The sequence below is a fragment of the Heterostelium album genome (genome assembly GCF_000004825.1).
Source record: "Heterostelium album PN500 unplaced genomic scaffold PPL_contig13, whole genome shotgun sequence".
Taxonomy (NCBI): domain Eukaryota; phylum Evosea; class Eumycetozoa; order Acytosteliales; family Acytosteliaceae; genus Heterostelium; species Heterostelium album.
The window spans coordinates 710045-728417 of NW_008805090.1; the positions used below are offsets into that span (position 1 = coordinate 710045).

Consider the following 18373-nt stretch of genomic DNA (forward strand, 5'->3'; position numbering starts at 1 on the left):
AGATTGAATCAATCAAGTTAAACAATGTCAAATTCAACTATATCTGCAATGATGATGATGGTAGGTGATATGTCATCACTCAACTCACTACCATCGTTCAACAATCATCATATCGATGATCTTGGTCTTGACGACGATACCTTTCACTCATCGGTCTTTGAAATATACATACCGGAGCAATACGATAGTCAACTATGGAACAACTATGAATATCTAAATAAGAATGCAAATAAATTTATAGATTGTACATCAAGAAACTATTTAATACAAGGTAAATTATCTTCTTATATTTCAATCAAACAAAATATATATATAATGTTAAATATTTATTAATATATATATAATAATTATATTAATAATTAGGTGAATTACTTAGATTCTTTATTATTGCAAGACCACCTGCAGTTGTAAAAGCAAGAGCATTGAGTCAGAGTCAAGCAGAGAGACCGATGAATCTATCACAAAATCTGAAACCCATTGCAGAAGTACCGAATATAATAACTACGGATACCGATACACCGGTGGTATCACCTACACTAAAGTCACCTAATGGTCAAGAACCACTCTCTATTCTACCACCACTACCATCATCGTCACAGAATCTATCGTTTGAAATTCATATGAAATACTCACCACCAGATGCCAAATATAGTACTACCTTAGATCAAAATGTAAATATAACAAAACATAGTTCACTATAGTATAGTATTATACAAACAAACCAAACAACTAATGTTTTACTTATCATCTTAAAGTCAGTGAATATTACAGAATATAATCCAAAACATTCATATGTTGATACGGAATTAAAGAATGATTATATATCATCTTCTAAATCATCTACTTCCTATTTAAGAGCGAATAACAATAATAATAATAATAATATTAATCAACAACAGCAACAACAATTAAATGATAAGAGATTCATAGGTGGAATCATCGATGTCTCTACACCGTTCGATACCTACATTCCAAACAGAGATACAGTCAACCAGAAACCAAATTACTTTAGATTATCAAATGGTGATATTGTATTCCCAATTGAAATACCAATATGTATGTTAATAACCAATACTTATGAAGTTTAATAACTAACTAACTGATTGGTGTTAACTATAATATGTATAGATATAAGAGAAATATATGAAGATAAAATGATTACTTTATTATTTAAAGTTAATAGATCAAAGAATTATAAACAGTTACTTTCTACTGGAAACAAGTTGGATCGATTGTTGATGAATGAAACACTGGCTGTCACTCCGAGTAGCAAGGTACGTCCACTACGTAATTTCTTTAAGCAATTCACATTGGTGCAACCACTCAAGTTGAGTATACTGCCAAATATCGTTCCACTTGACAACAGTCATCTCGTGAGTGTAGTCGTTGAGAATACACATCCTTCACTCACCGTTAAACTCTCCGATGTAAATATCTACTTGTTCCACGTGTTGTCGATGGAGTCATTCCTGAACGTCGACAACCCCAACCAGAACAACCCACCGGTACCAGTTCACCGACAGATAGGTCAACTTGTTAAAGCTGCCAATCATTATATAGGTAGACCAATTGATTTTACAGGTGACAACGATGACGATGAACATAGTAGTAGTAATACGGTTGAATTATCAGCTGGTTCACAACACACTTTTGTACTAAAAGTATCGCCACTCTCGCTACAACAACAATTGATTCCTCTCGATGGATTCTACACAAAGATAAAGCTGGCGTGGAGTATTACAACTACTTCCGGTCATATATTGTCGTTGTACGACTTGAAGGTGCCGCCACCTTCAACCTCTGAGATCATGGTCGACCTCGAGAGTCCGTCGCCAGTGCGCATCTCACAGCGATTCCAAGTCGCCATAAAGATCACCAACCTCGGTGCCAAGTCGAAACAACTAACCATCACCATTCCAGCTCCACAGAGAATAACAAGAGCTACACCACCGCCACAATTCGCACCACCACCTCCACCCAAACTCTCTGGAATATCAGTACAACAACAGCAACAAACAACTCAACCACAACAACAACAACAATCACCACCAACAACTCAACAACAACAAAATGGAAAGAAAACAACAACAACAACATCATCAACAACATCAGCAATTTCATCAAGTCAATCACTTTCAAAACAATCTTCTATAAACGATCTTAAACAATCATCTATTTCCAGTTCAACAACAAAGATAACACCATCGATTGGAATGTCGAAATACATACCGATTGGCTCCCATATACAATTCAATGAGATGACAACTAAATCATTGGCATCATTCGATGATACTCAAAGAAATTCCGCCAATCTAATATGTTTAGAGAAATCAATTTATGTTGGGTAAGTATTGGTGTGTTTGTGGATCAATATTCCATTTCTTTTTCTAATAATATTTATCTTATTAAAAATTAGTGATATAGATTCAAAGAATTCAGTTTGTATATTTGTAGATTTCATTGCATTTAGAACAGGAATGTTTGAGATTCCAAATATAACAATATACGATAGGATCGAACAGAAGCAGTTTACACTGAAAGAACCTCTTTTGATTTCTTGTATCGATGAATCTACAATGCCAATTTCAACAACAATACCCGTCACAAATAATAATAACAACAATAAATAGCAAATAAAGTTAATTTAAAATTCAAGTAAAGATTGAAAAAAAAAAGATTTTATTTATTATTATCTAAATTTTTCCCCGATAAAATGTTGACATTATCCGATATGAATTGGAAACAGTGATTGATTTAATGATGGTATATGAGTCTTATTGTGGGCCTGATCAAAAAAAAAGAAGACTCTTACTAGTAGATAGAGGGGGTCAAGTTAATGAAAATTGGAAAATATTTAAAACATCCGACATAGATCCAAGATTAATACCTTCAAAGCACTGATGAGAGACTTGATGGAATTAATTCAACATTATCTATAACTTGTTTCGACAAGCACGTCCAGGGAAGAAGAGAGTGTGAAATTTTTTTTTATAATTTTTACATTAAAAAATCATATATGTTCTTCACGAGAATTTGATTTACCAACAAAATATTAACCTTATTATTTCAATTTTATTAAATCAATCAGTTTCTGATTATATCATTTAAAAAAAAAAAAAAGTTCAACATGAAAAAAATCATTGTTTTGCAAAAAATGTTCTTAAAGAAAAAAAAAATCACAAAAAAAAAAAAAATGTTTATGATTTTTTTTTCCCTCCTTTAATTTATTCTTTTAAATAATAATTGTTCATTTTTTTATTTATATTCAAACAATTATTTGTACAAATATTTCTTTATTAATTATATATATATATATATATGTCGGGATTTAAATCATTATTAAAAAACAGTTTAACAACAAATGACAACTCAAATACACAAGTTGATAATAAATATAAAGTGAGCAACTCTGGTGGTAATAATAATAATAATAATAATAATAATAATGACGACGATACCAGTACCTTTAGTTTAAGTGGGTTCGACGATGAAGAACAAAAACACAGTGCTGTCACTTTAAAAAGAAAAAATGGTATGATTTTATTTAATATAATAGATAAGAACCAGGTGTGGTGACACATTCAATCAGAAAAATAAAACTAATAACAAAAAAAAAAAAAAAACTTAATATTTAGAGTTTGATTCTTCATCTTCACCTTATGGTACTGGTATATTAAAGAAACAGAATAATAATGGTGATAATAATACAAAAACAACAACAATGAATGATTCTTCTTTTAATTTGGATTTCGATGATGATTTCAATGGTGGCGGTAGCGGTGGTGGTCCTGTAGATGTTGATTTGGATGCACAACGACAAGAGCTATTGGATCAAGAATATGGATTTAATAACAAAAAAACGACAACTACCACAACAACAACTACTGGTGGTGGTGGTATACCTGAATTCATTTGGCAGTGGAAAACTGATAATGGATCATACGTTGACTACGACTTGGAAATGTGTAAAAAGATTGAAGATCATAGAAAGAAGACGAGTACCGACTTCAAAGTTGACAAAGAACGTTACATTGACTTTGGTAGAATGATACAGAGACGTTACGATGCTCCACAGAAATGTCGTGAAATCAAGAAAGTTCCATACTCACAATCAAACTACGCTGCCAAACAAAACAAGAAACCAACAACACCAACCACAACAACATCCAATACATCGTCGTCAAAACCAACAACTAGTTCAAACTCAACATCATCAACTTTTGGTTTTAAATCTACAAATTCATCAAGCTCCAACAACAATAATAGTAACAATACAACATCAAATACTACTTCTTCACCAAAGATGACATCATCATCATCGTCATCAACTCCACCATCGACTGCCAATACTTTGTCCACTGGAAATACAAGTAGACCAACTACACCTAGCACCTCTGCTGTTTGGAGTTGGAAGAGTGACAGTGGATGGGCTATCTACGATGAAGCAACCATGAAGCAGATCGAGGACAGCTACGTTCAGGGTAAGAAGAGATTTCAAGTCGACGATGACAGATACATCGATTTCGAGTACAATGCACAGAGAAGATACGATGATCCAAGTAAGATGAGACCTGTCAGAAGAGAAGATAAACTAGCAAATAATAATAGTAGCAGTAGTGGCAGCAGTGGAACAAGTACACCACCACCATCCGTTAAACCAATTAAAATAGCGACAACTCCAACAACTCCAACAAAAGCAACAGGAACTTCATCATCCTCATCCAACTCCAATTCCAACGCAAGTTCAAATTATAATACCAGTTCAAATTTCAACAGTTCAAATTCCAATTCCGGCAACTCTGGAAATTCATTGTATTTCAAAAAAACAAATAATTCAACATCATCTTCTTCCTCTTCTTCCTCATCATCTTCAAAGACAAGAGATGTAGATTCAGTTCAAGCAAAAGGAATGGGAAAGTGGAAATGGTCAGCTGACGATGGTCAATGGCATGATTATACTGCCGATATCAATGAGTTGATTGAATCTGCCTATGTTAATGCACCACCTGTCAACGAGCAAATCGTTACTATTCGTGGTGAGAAGAAGATCATTGATTTCATTGCATTCGTTCAGAGAAGATTCGACGATCGTGACAAACGTAGACCCATCAAGAGAGTTGTCGATGCCAGTGCAGGACCAGCACCCTCCAAACCAAAGACTACATCAGCACCACAAACCAACTTTCCAAAGTACAACAACAATGAGGAAAGCGATTTCTTTGATCTCACAGATTCCAACTACGACGACAATGAGAATGTGGACATTGACGACCCAGACTTTTTGAAAAAGAAAAGAAAGCTATATGCGTGTGGCGATCAATATGTTGTGCTCAATGATATTCAAACTTGGTATCAGTTTATCGAAGAGAAGCGTGCCAAGTTTAAAAAGTTTTCTACCACTGCATTCCCCGCCAATGCCAAAATGAACAAGAAAATCTCATTGTATGGCGGTGATATCACTGCGCTGGAGATCGATGCCATTGTTAATGCCGCGCGATCCAGTTTGTTGGGTGGTGGTGGAATCGATGGTGCCATTCACAAAGCCGCTGGCTATGGATTACTGAACGAGTGTAAGACACTGGGCGGTTGCCGTGTCGGTCAGTCCAAGATTACCAAGGGCTACAAGTTGCCGGCAAAGTATGTCATCCACACGGTTGGACCGATGGACGAGAATGCCGATGCACTCCTATCGTGCTACACCACCACACTCGATCTGATAACTCAACACAAGATCCGCTCAGTTGCGATGTGTTGTGTTGCCACCGGTGTCTACGGATTCCCAAATGACAAAGCCGCTCAGATTGCCATCCGTAGCGTTAGAGAATGGCTAGAAATTCATGGTGACTCTATCGATAGAATTATATTTTGTGTATTTACAAAGGAGGATTATACAATCTATGGTAAACTACTTCAATCCTTTTTCCCTGTTCATCCAGAAAATGAATAAATAAATAAACAAATTATAGTAAATCAATCAAACAAATAAAAAAAACATAATTTTATATAAAACACATATAAATATAACAAATAACAACTTGATGATATATAATAAATAGATGGATGGAAAAGAGATTTTTAAAATGTACAAGAATATTTATATATTATATCTTTTTATAAATCTATCTTGATTAATGCTTCAAGACATGCACGTCCACCTTCAACTTCCAATTTCACTTTGGTATCGTTGTCAAGGAATGTATTATCGATACGATTGGCAAGGATGATGGTTGCAGCTGCAGCTTTGATGGGTACAGCGATGGAACGTGCGGCCATATGATAGAGTTGGAATGATTCCATCTCCAAGGTCGATGCCTCTGGGTAACGCTTTAGGATTTGGTCGATCAAATCTTGGTTGTGATCGTCAAAGTTTGAATCTTGACGACCTTGACTACTGTAGAACGAGTCGGCGGTGGCATTGGTACCGACAATGACCTTTCTGTCTGGAATCTCTGTTTTGAAGGCATCGGTGAGTTTGCTGATCAACTCACTGTCACCCTCCCAGGGCAGTGAAATGTCGTATGGTTTGACATCGCCGGCGGCGGCAGCGGCTGGGTGCCAGTGATCTGGATTACGACGAATCAGTACACAATCCTTGGCAATTGCCAGGGAACCCACTGGAACGTCACGCAACGATCCACATGTTCCGTATCTAACGATTGCCATTGGACCGACACCAACGAATCTACCTTCACGCACCAAAAAGTCCATCATTGGAGTACCCATACCAATGGAGACAATCGATACTCTTACACCCTTGTATGTACCTGTATGAATGTGGAATCCACGATGTTGAGTGGTTGTCACCTTTGTATTTGCATCCAACAGTTTATCTCTTAACTTTTCAGCACGACCATAGTCACCAACTGTCAATACTCTTGGTGCCACTGTTTTGGATTAATAAATAAAAGCAACCATTAATAAATTGAACAAAAATACAATCATCATTGAATACATACATCCATCACGAGCAACACCCAAATGATATACAACACCATCATCGTCAACTGGGAAATTTGCATTTGTAGCATTACCAACTTTTGTATTAGTCATCTTATCTAATTATCTATATTTTAATTGTTATTACACAAAAAATAAACTAATTTTAAATTTATATACAAATAAATAAAAATTGTGAAATGAATATATAAAACAAAACAATATAATATAATAAATATATATTTATACAAGTAATACTAAATTTAATAAATAAATAAAAATAATTATTTGTTACAAAAAATAAAAATATCTGTCTTAAATGAAAAATGACTTTTGAAAATTCAAATTTAAAGAGGTGATTGTGTAATTTCAAACTTAATTAAAAATATATTTAATAATATTATTAAAAAAAATGTTTATAAAAAAAAAAATAAGATTGATCATTTTTTTGCTGTGGAGCGGAGTTCAACCTGGTCATTATGATCATTGTGTGCTTTCAACAAAAAAATGATCTTTTTTTTTTATTTTTTCGAAAATATTATGATCTTTAAGATTAGGAAAAAAAAAGTTGATTTTTAAAGATCAATTATCATTAATTTTCATTAATTAAACATAAAGAATATTATTATTCTTTTAATATTATTCAATATATATAAAAGTAGGTAATCAATTATTATTAAAAATTCTAGAATTGGTTGATCTTTATTTTGTTGAAATTTCAAAACTACAAATACGAAAATCGCAACAAATTTATTTTAGATATTTTTATTTTAAATAAAAATCAAGAAATTCACTAATCAATCTTCTATTTTATTGTATTCCATAGAAAAATCAATCGAAAAAGACAGTGTATTTAATAACTTTCGTCAATTCGATAAAAGATTTCTAGACTTGTCGATCACAATATGAAGAATGGTGAAACAGATTTACTTACAGTATTAATAACTAATAGAAGGTTGAAAGAAGAGAATGATGATTTAAAATTAAAAATTAAACAATTAGAAAGTGAATTACAAATATTTAAAAATAATAATAATAGTAATAGTAGTAATGGTGTTCGTGTTTCTGTAAATGATGAAAATAATAGTAGTAGGAGTAGTTAGTTAGTTTAGATGTATTACAATTCTAGATCTAAGATCACTCTTAAAGTAAATAATGACAACAACTATAGTAGTAAAACATTAATTAATTTAAAAATCAAATCATTGATTTCTTCGGAGATAATTTCGATTTCAGTTATCAATAAGAAAAACAACACCTCTTTTTTCAATATATTTAATTGCGGTGGTGGTGAGTTTTTTGATGCAAAAAAAACAAAAACACATTAAGGAAATTTACACGCAAAAAAAACAAGACGAAATTTTTTTAAATTTCCCAAATATGATTGTAGAACCACCTGCCGATATCCCAGTGGTTCTGCAACAACACAGCTCATTTTTAAATCATTAATAATAAAAAAAAAAGTAGATTAATAAATAACTTGAAGTTTTGTTGTCTTTTTCTGTTTTTTTTTTTTTTGCTAAAATAATAATATAAAAAGTATATATATATTTATTTATTTTAAATTAATTGAATTTATATCCAAAATTACAATATTAACCACACTTTTTACTTTAACATTTTTATATTTATTCAATTGTCTTAACATAACATAAAATAATATCTAGCATTTATTATTACATATAAAAGTAAATAGTTGAATGATGAGTGATAATAAAGTAGTTAATTTAGATGGTAACACATTGCAGATTGACGATTTGGTGAATATTGGTTACAATGGATATAAAGTTGCATTGACACCGGAAGTAGAGGAGATCATTCAGAAAGGAAGAAGAGTCATTGACGAAATCGTCGCATCCAATAAAGTAGTATACGGTATCAACACTGGTTTTGGTTTATTCTCAAATGTCACCATTCCCAATGAACAAATTAAGATGTATGTATATTTTTAGTTACAACCATGTTTGATATCATATTAATCAACAACAAAATCATCAAACCTCTACATTTGAAAAAAAAACAACAGTTTACAAGAAAACTTAATTAGATCTCATAGTACAGGTGTTGGTACACCACTTACACCAGCACGTACAAGAATGTTGTTTGCTTTGAGAATCAATGTGTTGGCAAAGGGATTCAGTGGAATCTCGTTGGAGACTGTTAGACGTGCCGTTGCCATTTTGAATGCCGATTGCTTGCCAATCGTACCCGAGAAGGGAACAGTAGGAGCATCCGGTGATTTGGCACCACTTTCACATTTGGCGTTGGGTATGATGGGTGAGGGTAAGATGTACGATGGCGCCACCGGTAAAGTTGGTCCAGCCGGCGAAATCTTGGCTGCTTACAACTTGACACCGATCGATTTGGCTGCCAAAGAGGGTTTGGCACTGATCAACGGAACACAGCTCATTTCATCGTTGGGTGCAGAAGCAGTGCATCGTTCGCGTATCATTGCCGACACTGCTAATATCGTTGCAGCCATCACACTCGAAGCACTCTGTGGAACGGTTGCCGCGTTCCATCCAGCCATTCACAACGCACGTCCTCACAGCGGTCAGAAAAAGGTAGCCGCATTCATGCGTTCTGTCTTGCACGACAAGAACGACGCCAACGGATTCAAGTCAGAGATCTCAGAGTCACACGCCAATTGTGGATGCGTACAAGACAGTTACACTCTTCGTTGTATTCCACAGGTTCACGGTATCGTACACGACACCATTGATTTCGTCGAGGGTATTCTCTCGACCGAGTTAAACAGCGCCACCGACAACCCAATGGTATTCCCAGATCTAAATACTACGATGTCCGGTGGTAATTTCCACGGTGAGTATCCGGCCAAGGCATTGGATTACCTGGCAATTGGAATTCACGAAATAAGCAACATTTCCGAGCGTCGTTTGGAGCGTTTGGTCAATCATCAACTCAGTGGATTGCCAGCTTTCTTGGTGAAAGAGGGTGGACTCAACTCTGGATTCATGATTTCCCACTGCACCGCAGCCGCTCTCGTCTCTGAGAACAAGACTCTCTGTCACCCATCTTCAGTCGATTCACTAAGTACTAGTGCAGCCAAAGAGGATCACGTATCGATGGGTGGATGGTCAGCAAGAAAGGCATTGATGGTAGTCGATAACGTCGAACATGTATTGGCCATTGAGTTACTGGCCTGCATTCAGGCACTCGATTTCCATCGTCCAAACAAGACTACACCACCACTCGAAGCAGTCTATCAGTTGGTCCGTTCTAAAGTTCCATACATGGAGAAAGACAGATTCATTCAACCAGACATTGAAGCTTGTCTCGAATTGATCAAGACCGGTCAAGTTTTAAACGTTGTCAAATCATTCTTAAAAAATTAAAATTTTAATTATTTATTTTTATCCCTCATCCACAAACATAAAATGTGTGGTCTTCACACTCAAAAACTTGTCAATTTTTTATCAATCATATTACCACCTAACCAAACAAGTTCAACTTGAACTTTTACTAAAATTTTAATTTTTTTTTATAAGTTCAACTTGAACGTTTACTAAAATTTTAATTTTTTTTAATTATAAATAGAAATACATCCGATGAAAGTTGATCAAAATTCAAACTATTAAATCACTACAATTATTTATCTCTACTCAACATTTATTAATTTACATTTAAAAACTTTGTTTAATATTATTTTTTGTCTAACAAATGGACTATAAATTATTCAAAACAGTTTTAAATAATACATTTATTCGTGAAAATATCTATAATAATATTTTGTATATAAATGATAGAGTTTGTTCAACTACCAAACCCAATCAAGTTGTTAATAGATATTCATTCAATCAAATTAAAGAAAGTGAAGTACTATTAATAAAATTCAACTTTATTAATATTTTTAAAAACAATTTATTAAAGAGTGGCGATGATCAAGATACAAGCGAACCATTTTCAGTCATTGAGAAATTAGATTTTGTTTTAATACACCTAATTAAAACCAATAAACAAGATTTGTTTATGGAGGTATATCAAGAAATACCAAAGAATTTATCAATCAATTTGGATTTTAAATTATATATTGATTCCTGCTTGGAGTATGGAGCCAAGAATATTATTCAATATTTGGTTGAAAAGGAAGAGTATCTAGAGTCCTATTTGCTTTGTTCTATCACTAACCAGGTGTTCTTACAATCAATTCCTCTTGGAATCCCAGAGTTTTCTGAATGGTTATGGGAATTCCTTCCAGAAAAAGATAATGTCATAGAGGAATCATTTCATTTGGCTGTGGAGCATGGACAAGAGGAATTGTTTTGGATGCTTCTGGAGTTTCATACTCCCGATGATAATAGCCATGAGTTCTTGGAGAAAGCTCTTAAAGGTGGTAACCAAACTATAATTCAACATTATTCAGACAGTATCACTGATGATTGTCTTGAAACTTATGTAAATGCTATGGATGTTTTTGGAATTCTAAAATCTCTAATTGAAAAAAAGAAAAATGAAATTCTATTCCATTTCATTTTCAAAGTGCGTCCTTTTATTCAAAATTGGCTACCATCTCTATCTCAAATAGTTAAATTCAAGAATGTAGATTTACAGCTCTGTATATTCTTTAGACAATTAGGTTCACCTGTTGATTTGTATACAATCTTAGAAGCTTCATCAGTAGGACAGTTCCAAGTTGTAAAGTGGTTATATTCTGAATACAAATATCCAGAGGAAATTCTTTTACAAATCATAGATTTTTCTGCCAAATATGGAAGCCTTGAATTAATTCAAAATATATATTTAGACTATAAATTATATTCAACAAATGCAGTTCAATATGCAATTGACTCTGGTCATGAACAAATCGTTGAATATCTATTATCACTTCCAGTACAAGAAAAACTTTTCAATTCTAATATAATTCAATCACAAAGACAATCTTGTCAAACAACATATTAAATAATAAATAAATAAAATCAAGAAATAAAAATTATCTATTTGAAGTTTGAAGCTAATGGTTCTAAAAAAAACAAATTTAATAAATTTAACTTATAATTAAAATAAAATTTTTTTTTTTTGTTAAAAAAGTATTATTACACTTTTTATTATAAATAAGTTTATTTTAAATAGTTTTTTGATTGTTTTTTAAAGATTCTAGATACTGTAATGTTATAGCGGTTTGGCTTGAAAGATTGGGAAAAATATTGAATTCATTCTCCAAGTGGTTGGGGAATGTTTAACTTTGTAATTTTACACTATATATTTGATTTTATAGGTATATTGGTTGGGTGGATTGGTTATTATCGATAAAATGTACAAGATGATTTGATTGGGGAAAAACTAAACAATAGTGAGGGTGAAAAAAATAAGAGTTTGGACAGATTCCTATTAGCAGTTGGCATAGGCAGTTGAAGGTGGATTGACATAACCAACATTTGGTTGTGGTTCCATACATTTCAAGTTGGAGTTGGATGGTGCTCTCTTGCTGGATGTCAAACGACCTGGATGTTGTGATTGAGCAGAGTTGCTTACGACTGCAGAGGTGGTTGGTGAAACTGGTGGTGTTACTTGTTGTTTCATATTGATATTCTTGTAGTTGGTGGCGGATGGTGTTGGTAATGATTGTTTGAGAGTTGATGTGATGTCGATTTTAGACAAGAAAATTTCGATTTGTTCCTCAGTGATGATGAGGTGGTAATCGATTCCAGTGAGGAAACGACGCTCCATCAAATTGATATCTTGAACTGGGAATTCGAAAATGTCTGCCAAAATACGATTGTTGATTGGGGTGCTCTCTGACCAGAACTTGAGGGTAACGATGGTGCTGGTCAACAACAAATTGAAAAGTTGGTTGTGCTTGATACCAGTACGACTGACAAACTTGTTGGCATAGTATACAACTGAGCTCAACAATGAGGGTGGAGCTTTCATCATCTCCAAAAGACTTAGAATGATATCGAAAATCTCATCGATGGCTTCCAATATCTTGTCGTAGAGTAAGTTGTTGGTGTAGTTTGGATCGTGATCTGACAACCATTGGTATACACGAAGTCCAAGTACAAAATATTCCCATTTGGACTTTTGTTTTCCATAAGTTTGATTGTAAATCTTTTTAAAGATTTGTTGGTATACTGAGGCTTTACTATGATATACAGAAGACATTTTTATATATTATTTATATTTATAGATTTTGGAAATCTGGATTTTTTAAAAAATTATTATTAATACAATTGTTTTTTTAATTATTAAAATACAACAAATTTATATATTATTATTATTTAATTTAATTAATCTATTATTTATTTTATAATGGAAATTAAATTATGATCGAAAAATGATCAGATATAAATACAAAAATAAAAAAAACAATAAAAATAAAAAATAAAAATATAAAATTGGAAATATTTATTCAGAATTTTAATAACAAACACAAATGTGTATAATAATCAAACAAAGTGAATGTTATATTTATGATTATGTTTAATGAATTCTTTGATTTAGTGAAGTATAACAATTACTCTGTTTCGTCTATCTATGTATTTATATCCATCAACATCAACATCTTCACGCCCAGTTTTGACTGGTTTCTAGATGTTTTTAAAATAACACAATCATAATGTTGAAACAGTTGTTAAACTTAAGTGAGGAGGGTATTAAGATTGAGATTTGCAAGTGGTAAAGTGGGTAATTGTGTTTGTTAAATTTAAAAAAATTAAAAAATAGGTGAGTGGTGGTTTGTGATATCCATCATGATTAATGGATGTGTGAGTTGTGTGTTGTGGTAAGTGTGTTTTTGTCGTTTCACTTTACAGTGTGCACATGTATTGTTTATGTAGGTTAAAGAGAGTTAGATAGTAGTTGTACTCTATACTAAAAAAAAACAAAAATTAAATTAAATTAAATAAAAAAAAAACAAAAATTATATGATAAAAGGGTTACTATATATCACAAGCAATTCAAATTTACATTACACTTTCTTTTTTATGATTTATATGAAGTATTGTTTTGTTTAGGTAATTATGATGATGTATTAAAATGTTTGCTATATGAGGTAGTATCTTAACCACAAACAGCAATACATTTTTATCAATCTATTATCATTCTGTCTTTTTTTTTTTATAAGAGTTGTATACATACAACCACTAAACTCTTTTTATATTCATTATACTACTACACAATATGGCACAAACCAACCAATTCACAAAGTCCCAACGACAATAATTTAAAAAGACATTTCCAATGTTTGTTTTTTTTTTTTAATTCTAATTTTCTCTTTGTATGTTGTTCTAATGGAACAATAATGAAATTGAATTCTGACAATGTGATCACAAACAATCTATCTATTGAATATAAACAAATTACCTTATGTAATTATAACCATTTTTATATCATTTCCAATCATTTTTAGCTTGGAATGGTTGTATAATTCACCACACATTCCGATGACCACAAACTCATCAAAGAGTGAACTTTATAAAACAGTTTATTTTATTGTTTTAATGTGTCGTGGTTGTCATCTGTAGGTAGAAATTATTATATGATATAATGTGATATATTTGATTTAAAGATATTGTCATAATATGATGAATTATTTTATTCGAAGATATTATTGTTTTTTTTGAAATATTGATTGATTGTTTTGTTATTTCCAACTTCAACCCGAATGGATTCGAATTGTGATGAATGAAATGATTTTAGAAAAAACAGAGTTTCGAAAGTAAAGAAATTTTGAATATGTCTATTAACATATCAAAGAGTTATCACAAATGAGTGACTGTTCAACAACACACATGTGGAGACACAAAAATAAACAAAAAGGTAAAAATTGCATAAAAAGGAAAAGTTGTAATTTGGAAATTAATATTTACACTTTAAATTTGTAGAATACGGATTACTTGGCTAAGGATTACTAATTACTACTTGAATTTTAAAAATGATAACTTTTTGAAATAATTTTTAAAATTAATATTATTATTACACGTGAATAGAGTTACAAATAATATCTAACAGTTAAGATATTATTATTTTCTTAATGATACAGAATTAAATAGATATAATAATTATATAGTTATTTAATATTTGGTGGATTGATAAAGTACAATATTATTTTGTTTGATATAATTTTACAACAACAAATAAGATTAAATCACTTGATGATTCTTAATTAATTTGATTCCAAATGAGAAATGTTTATATAATGGCGAATTCACACAAAAAAAAAAAGGTTGAAGTTATAATAATTAAAAAGAAACATTTAAAAATTGTAAAAGATTATTCATTTATAAAAAGAATCTTTCTCATTTGTGTGTCAAAGTTAGATTAACTGTTTGAATTAGGATGGAGAGATGTAGAGTGATGCAAAGATGATCGATATTGACCCAGGATGTGATCAGATTTTTAACCACGTGGTACCCTGAGATCGATGAAATAGAGAAAAATAACAACAAAAAATAAATAAATAAATACAAACTAATCCAGCTTGATTCCTATCACGCGTTATAGCAGTGATAGCAATCCTGATGAAAAGTTATAATAGTTAAACCATCTAAAAATATTATAATTATTGTTTGTGATTGATATTGAGCTCCTAAAAGGTCAAAAGTGTGTGTGTGTTTATCTGATTGTTTGTGTGTGTGTGTTTGAATTTTTTTTTAAGGGTTATATTTGACTAACTTTAAAAATTGTGTTGGTGTGTGCTTGGGTTGTTGTGTGATTGTGTGAATCTGGGCTATCATATGAATGTCAACAATTTGGTGTTGGTAATAATACTTTTTGAACTCAAGTTATTTCATTGCATTTAAGTTCTATATATATTGGATGTCAGTTTTTGATTTGTGCAAAAGTAACCAAAAAATTACAAGAATAATTTTATTGATAATTTAAACAACACCAACAACTAACAAATAGAATCAAAATTTATTAATAGAGTCACCAAATAACCAATAATCGATAAGATTTATAACAAATTAATTGATTAATTGGCTTTTGATAAAGAAATAAATAGAAAGGCAATTGTGAACCACAAACAAATAAATAATTCAACAAACACTTTGCTACTGCACTTCACCAAATAAATCAAACTTATATCTTTACGATTAGGTTTTTTTTTCTTAAAAGTATAAAAAATTGAATATCGCCATAAAAGTGGGTGTTTTGTTTTGAGTTAGTTGATAAGATTATTGTATTTACCTTATGTTGATTAATAGAAAATGTGGAAGTTGCGATCGCTGGAATTACTTCTTCTTCTGGAACAAGGTGCCTCTTAGATTATATTGTTATATTTAGATTGTTTATTTCTAAATTTATATTACTTTTAATGTTATTGGCTTGATGGTTGTTGATTCAGTTGATTTTCTAGTGGTTGTTTATTATTGTTGCTATTAAGGAGTACCAAACACATCAGGAATTTATTAATTATTTTAATTGGTAGGTTGCAATGAGGAGTAATATGAAATAGCCGTAGTGGTAGTTGAGGTGGTGGTGTTATTTAATTTAAAAATGTGTGGTTGATTGATTAATTATGTGTGCTTTTCAAAAGAAACTGTTTTGTGTGTATCTGTGTGTTTAATTAATTAAATAAATAAATAAATAATGTAGAAATAAATAAATAATAAGTTGTTATAAATATTAACAAAGGAAGATGGTTGATTGTGGAGGTTCAAAAGGATTTGATAAAATAAGAAAAATCTATAGTTGTCCACCAAAAATATATTAAAGTGAGAGGAGGTTTATTGTGAATCACAGTGGAGAATTGGAAATTAAAAATTAAATATATATGGTGTAAACAGGAATGGATAAGTGTGGGGCTTGTGCTCAAATATCTATGCTCTAAATTTGACTTTATTTATTTTTGTTTTAATTAATTATTGGTTGATTGCTGATTATTGATTGACTGCTATTTGCTTTTGTTGTTCGATTAAAGTGTATGACCTTTAGTAAAATGAGAAATAAATATAGAGAGATTGTAGTTTGTGATTTACAAATGATAAAGGTGTCAATTGATTGAATGATGATTTATTTATTGTTTTTAAGCTTTCAATTGGTTGTTATTAATACTGTCTAGCAAACCAGTTGTTGTGATTTTAATATCTAATTTATATTGATTTGAAAACAACACAACAATTAAAAATTAAAATAGTTTTTTTCTCATTGTTTCTCAAATCAGATCCATCATAGTTTTGTGTCAATATAATCAGGGCTGCAAATAGGTAGACAAGAGAATACAATACCACCACCAAGCGATGATCCTTTTTTACAGTGGATTGATGGGTTTTGGGTGATTTTCTATCTCAACAAACATGATCCAATACTATTTTTGGTTTTGTAAAATTATTGATGATGCAGTCTAATCAGTGATTTTTTTTCAGAATAGTCAAAAGTACAATTTTTTTAGTTTTTCATTTTTTTTGTGATTCCCAAATTTTACTGATTGATCATGTGGGTGGTGCAACAAAGAGCCGTTAAATTTTCGTCAATTTTTTCTTTTTTGTAAAAACACAAAAAAAAAGTTTTTGGATGATCGCTGACACTTGGTGCAAAGTTCTTTGTCTTCTGGATTCTTTTTTGTTTAATTTTAAACCAACCACACTAATTAATTAAAGAAAAAAGATCCGACTGGTCTTTCCATGAAATCAATTGATAAAATTTGATAATGGGGCACAAAAACTATTTTTCGACTGTCAATATGGACTTTGTTTGGTTCAGACCATCAAAGTTGATTGAATTCATATCAAATGAGCCTCTTATTTTATAGATTTGGTAAAATATTGACCAGATTAGAAAAAATATTGGTCATCAAATCTGTTTTTTGTGTCTTCTACTTGAGAAAAACTAAAACGTGATGTGATAAATGTTCAAAGCTACAAACTATACTCACACATATATAAATTTAGGTTCAATATTCAGAGAACTAATAATTTTTTAGTTTTCTTTTAATAATAAGAAGTTCCTAGATCCGTAAACATTGATATCTATGATGACACCAAAATAAAAATAATATTTTTTTTTTTTTACTTTACTCTCAAGATCTTTCAAAGTTAGATATCTATGAATTAATTTATTTTTTTATTTAATAAATATCATCTATTAATTCAACAAAAACGTATATGTACCAAAATTTAAACAAAACTTTGAAAGGATTTCTTTTTTATTTCAGAAATCGAAAGAATCAGTCGATCCTTTGAGAATCGAATTTTTCGATCATATACGTTTTTCAATCTCAGATCTCAACATGAAATCGAAATCGATCAAACGTTTCATTTTATACATTTTCGAAAATGTGTACCACATTATACTTTCAACACAATTATTATTGAATTTTCTAGATCCTAATTTAAAATATTTTTGAAACAAAATTTTCAATAGTATATAAACTATTAAAGATTCCATTCTTTCGACACTTTTGGATATGTAGTTAAAAAAATTATTTGTTGAATATCTTTTTTGAAGTTGTTAATTATTAAATTTAAATATTTTT

General features: G+C 31.1%; 7 protein-coding genes across 7 annotated transcripts; 4 read left to right on the top strand and 3 right to left on the bottom strand.

Annotated features, from left to right (window-relative positions):
* Positions 1-24: 24 nt before the first annotated feature.
* Positions 25-5947, top strand: PPL_06071 (uncharacterized protein; the record flags this gene model as incomplete). The annotated part of the gene is made up of 7 exons (XM_020576938.1): positions 25-271; positions 364-671; positions 756-1056; positions 1177-2344; positions 2417-2479; positions 3351-3532; positions 3636-5947. The coding sequence occupies 7 exons, from the start codon at positions 25-27 to the stop codon at positions 5945-5947; spliced, it is 4581 nt and encodes a 1526-aa protein (XP_020433350.1).
* A 164-nt stretch (positions 5948-6111) lies between these two features.
* udpB (nucleoside phosphorylase) lies at positions 6112-7050 on the bottom strand (the record flags this gene model as incomplete). Its single annotated transcript, XM_020576939.1, has 2 exons — positions 6112-6884; positions 6957-7050. 2 exons carry the CDS (start codon positions 7048-7050, stop codon positions 6112-6114), a joined length of 867 nt encoding a protein of 288 aa, XP_020433351.1.
* Positions 7051-7262: 212 nt separating this feature from the next.
* On the top strand, positions 7263-10292 carry hal (HAL/PAL/TAL family ammonia-lyase; the record flags this gene model as incomplete). Its single annotated transcript, XM_020576940.1, has 4 exons — positions 7263-7291; positions 7826-8034; positions 8668-8872; positions 8984-10292. The coding sequence occupies 4 exons, from the start codon at positions 7263-7265 to the stop codon at positions 10290-10292; spliced, it is 1752 nt and encodes a 583-aa protein (XP_020433352.1).
* Positions 10293-10617: 325 nt separating this feature from the next.
* On the top strand, positions 10618-11856 carry PPL_06074 (uncharacterized protein; the record flags this gene model as incomplete). The annotated part of the gene is made up of 1 exon (XM_020576941.1): positions 10618-11856. One exon carries the CDS (start codon positions 10618-10620, stop codon positions 11854-11856), a length of 1239 nt encoding a protein of 412 aa, XP_020433353.1.
* A 429-nt stretch (positions 11857-12285) lies between these two features.
* Positions 12286-13059, bottom strand: PPL_06075 (cyclin family protein; the record flags this gene model as incomplete). The annotated part of the gene is made up of 1 exon (XM_020576942.1): positions 12286-13059. One exon carries the CDS (start codon positions 13057-13059, stop codon positions 12286-12288), a length of 774 nt encoding a protein of 257 aa, XP_020433354.1.
* A 308-nt stretch (positions 13060-13367) lies between these two features.
* Positions 13368-16182, top strand: PPL_06076 (uncharacterized protein; the record flags this gene model as incomplete). Its single annotated transcript, XM_020576943.1, has 4 exons — positions 13368-13433; positions 14021-14142; positions 14306-14416; positions 16104-16182. 4 exons carry the CDS (start codon positions 13368-13370, stop codon positions 16180-16182), a joined length of 378 nt encoding a protein of 125 aa, XP_020433355.1.
* A 742-nt stretch (positions 16183-16924) lies between these two features.
* PPL_06077 (uncharacterized protein) lies at positions 16925-18285 on the bottom strand (the record flags this gene model as incomplete). The annotated part of the gene is made up of 2 exons (XM_020576944.1): positions 16925-16986; positions 18105-18285. The coding sequence occupies 2 exons, from the start codon at positions 18283-18285 to the stop codon at positions 16925-16927; spliced, it is 243 nt and encodes an 80-aa protein (XP_020433356.1).
* Positions 18286-18373: the final 88 nt, after the last annotated feature.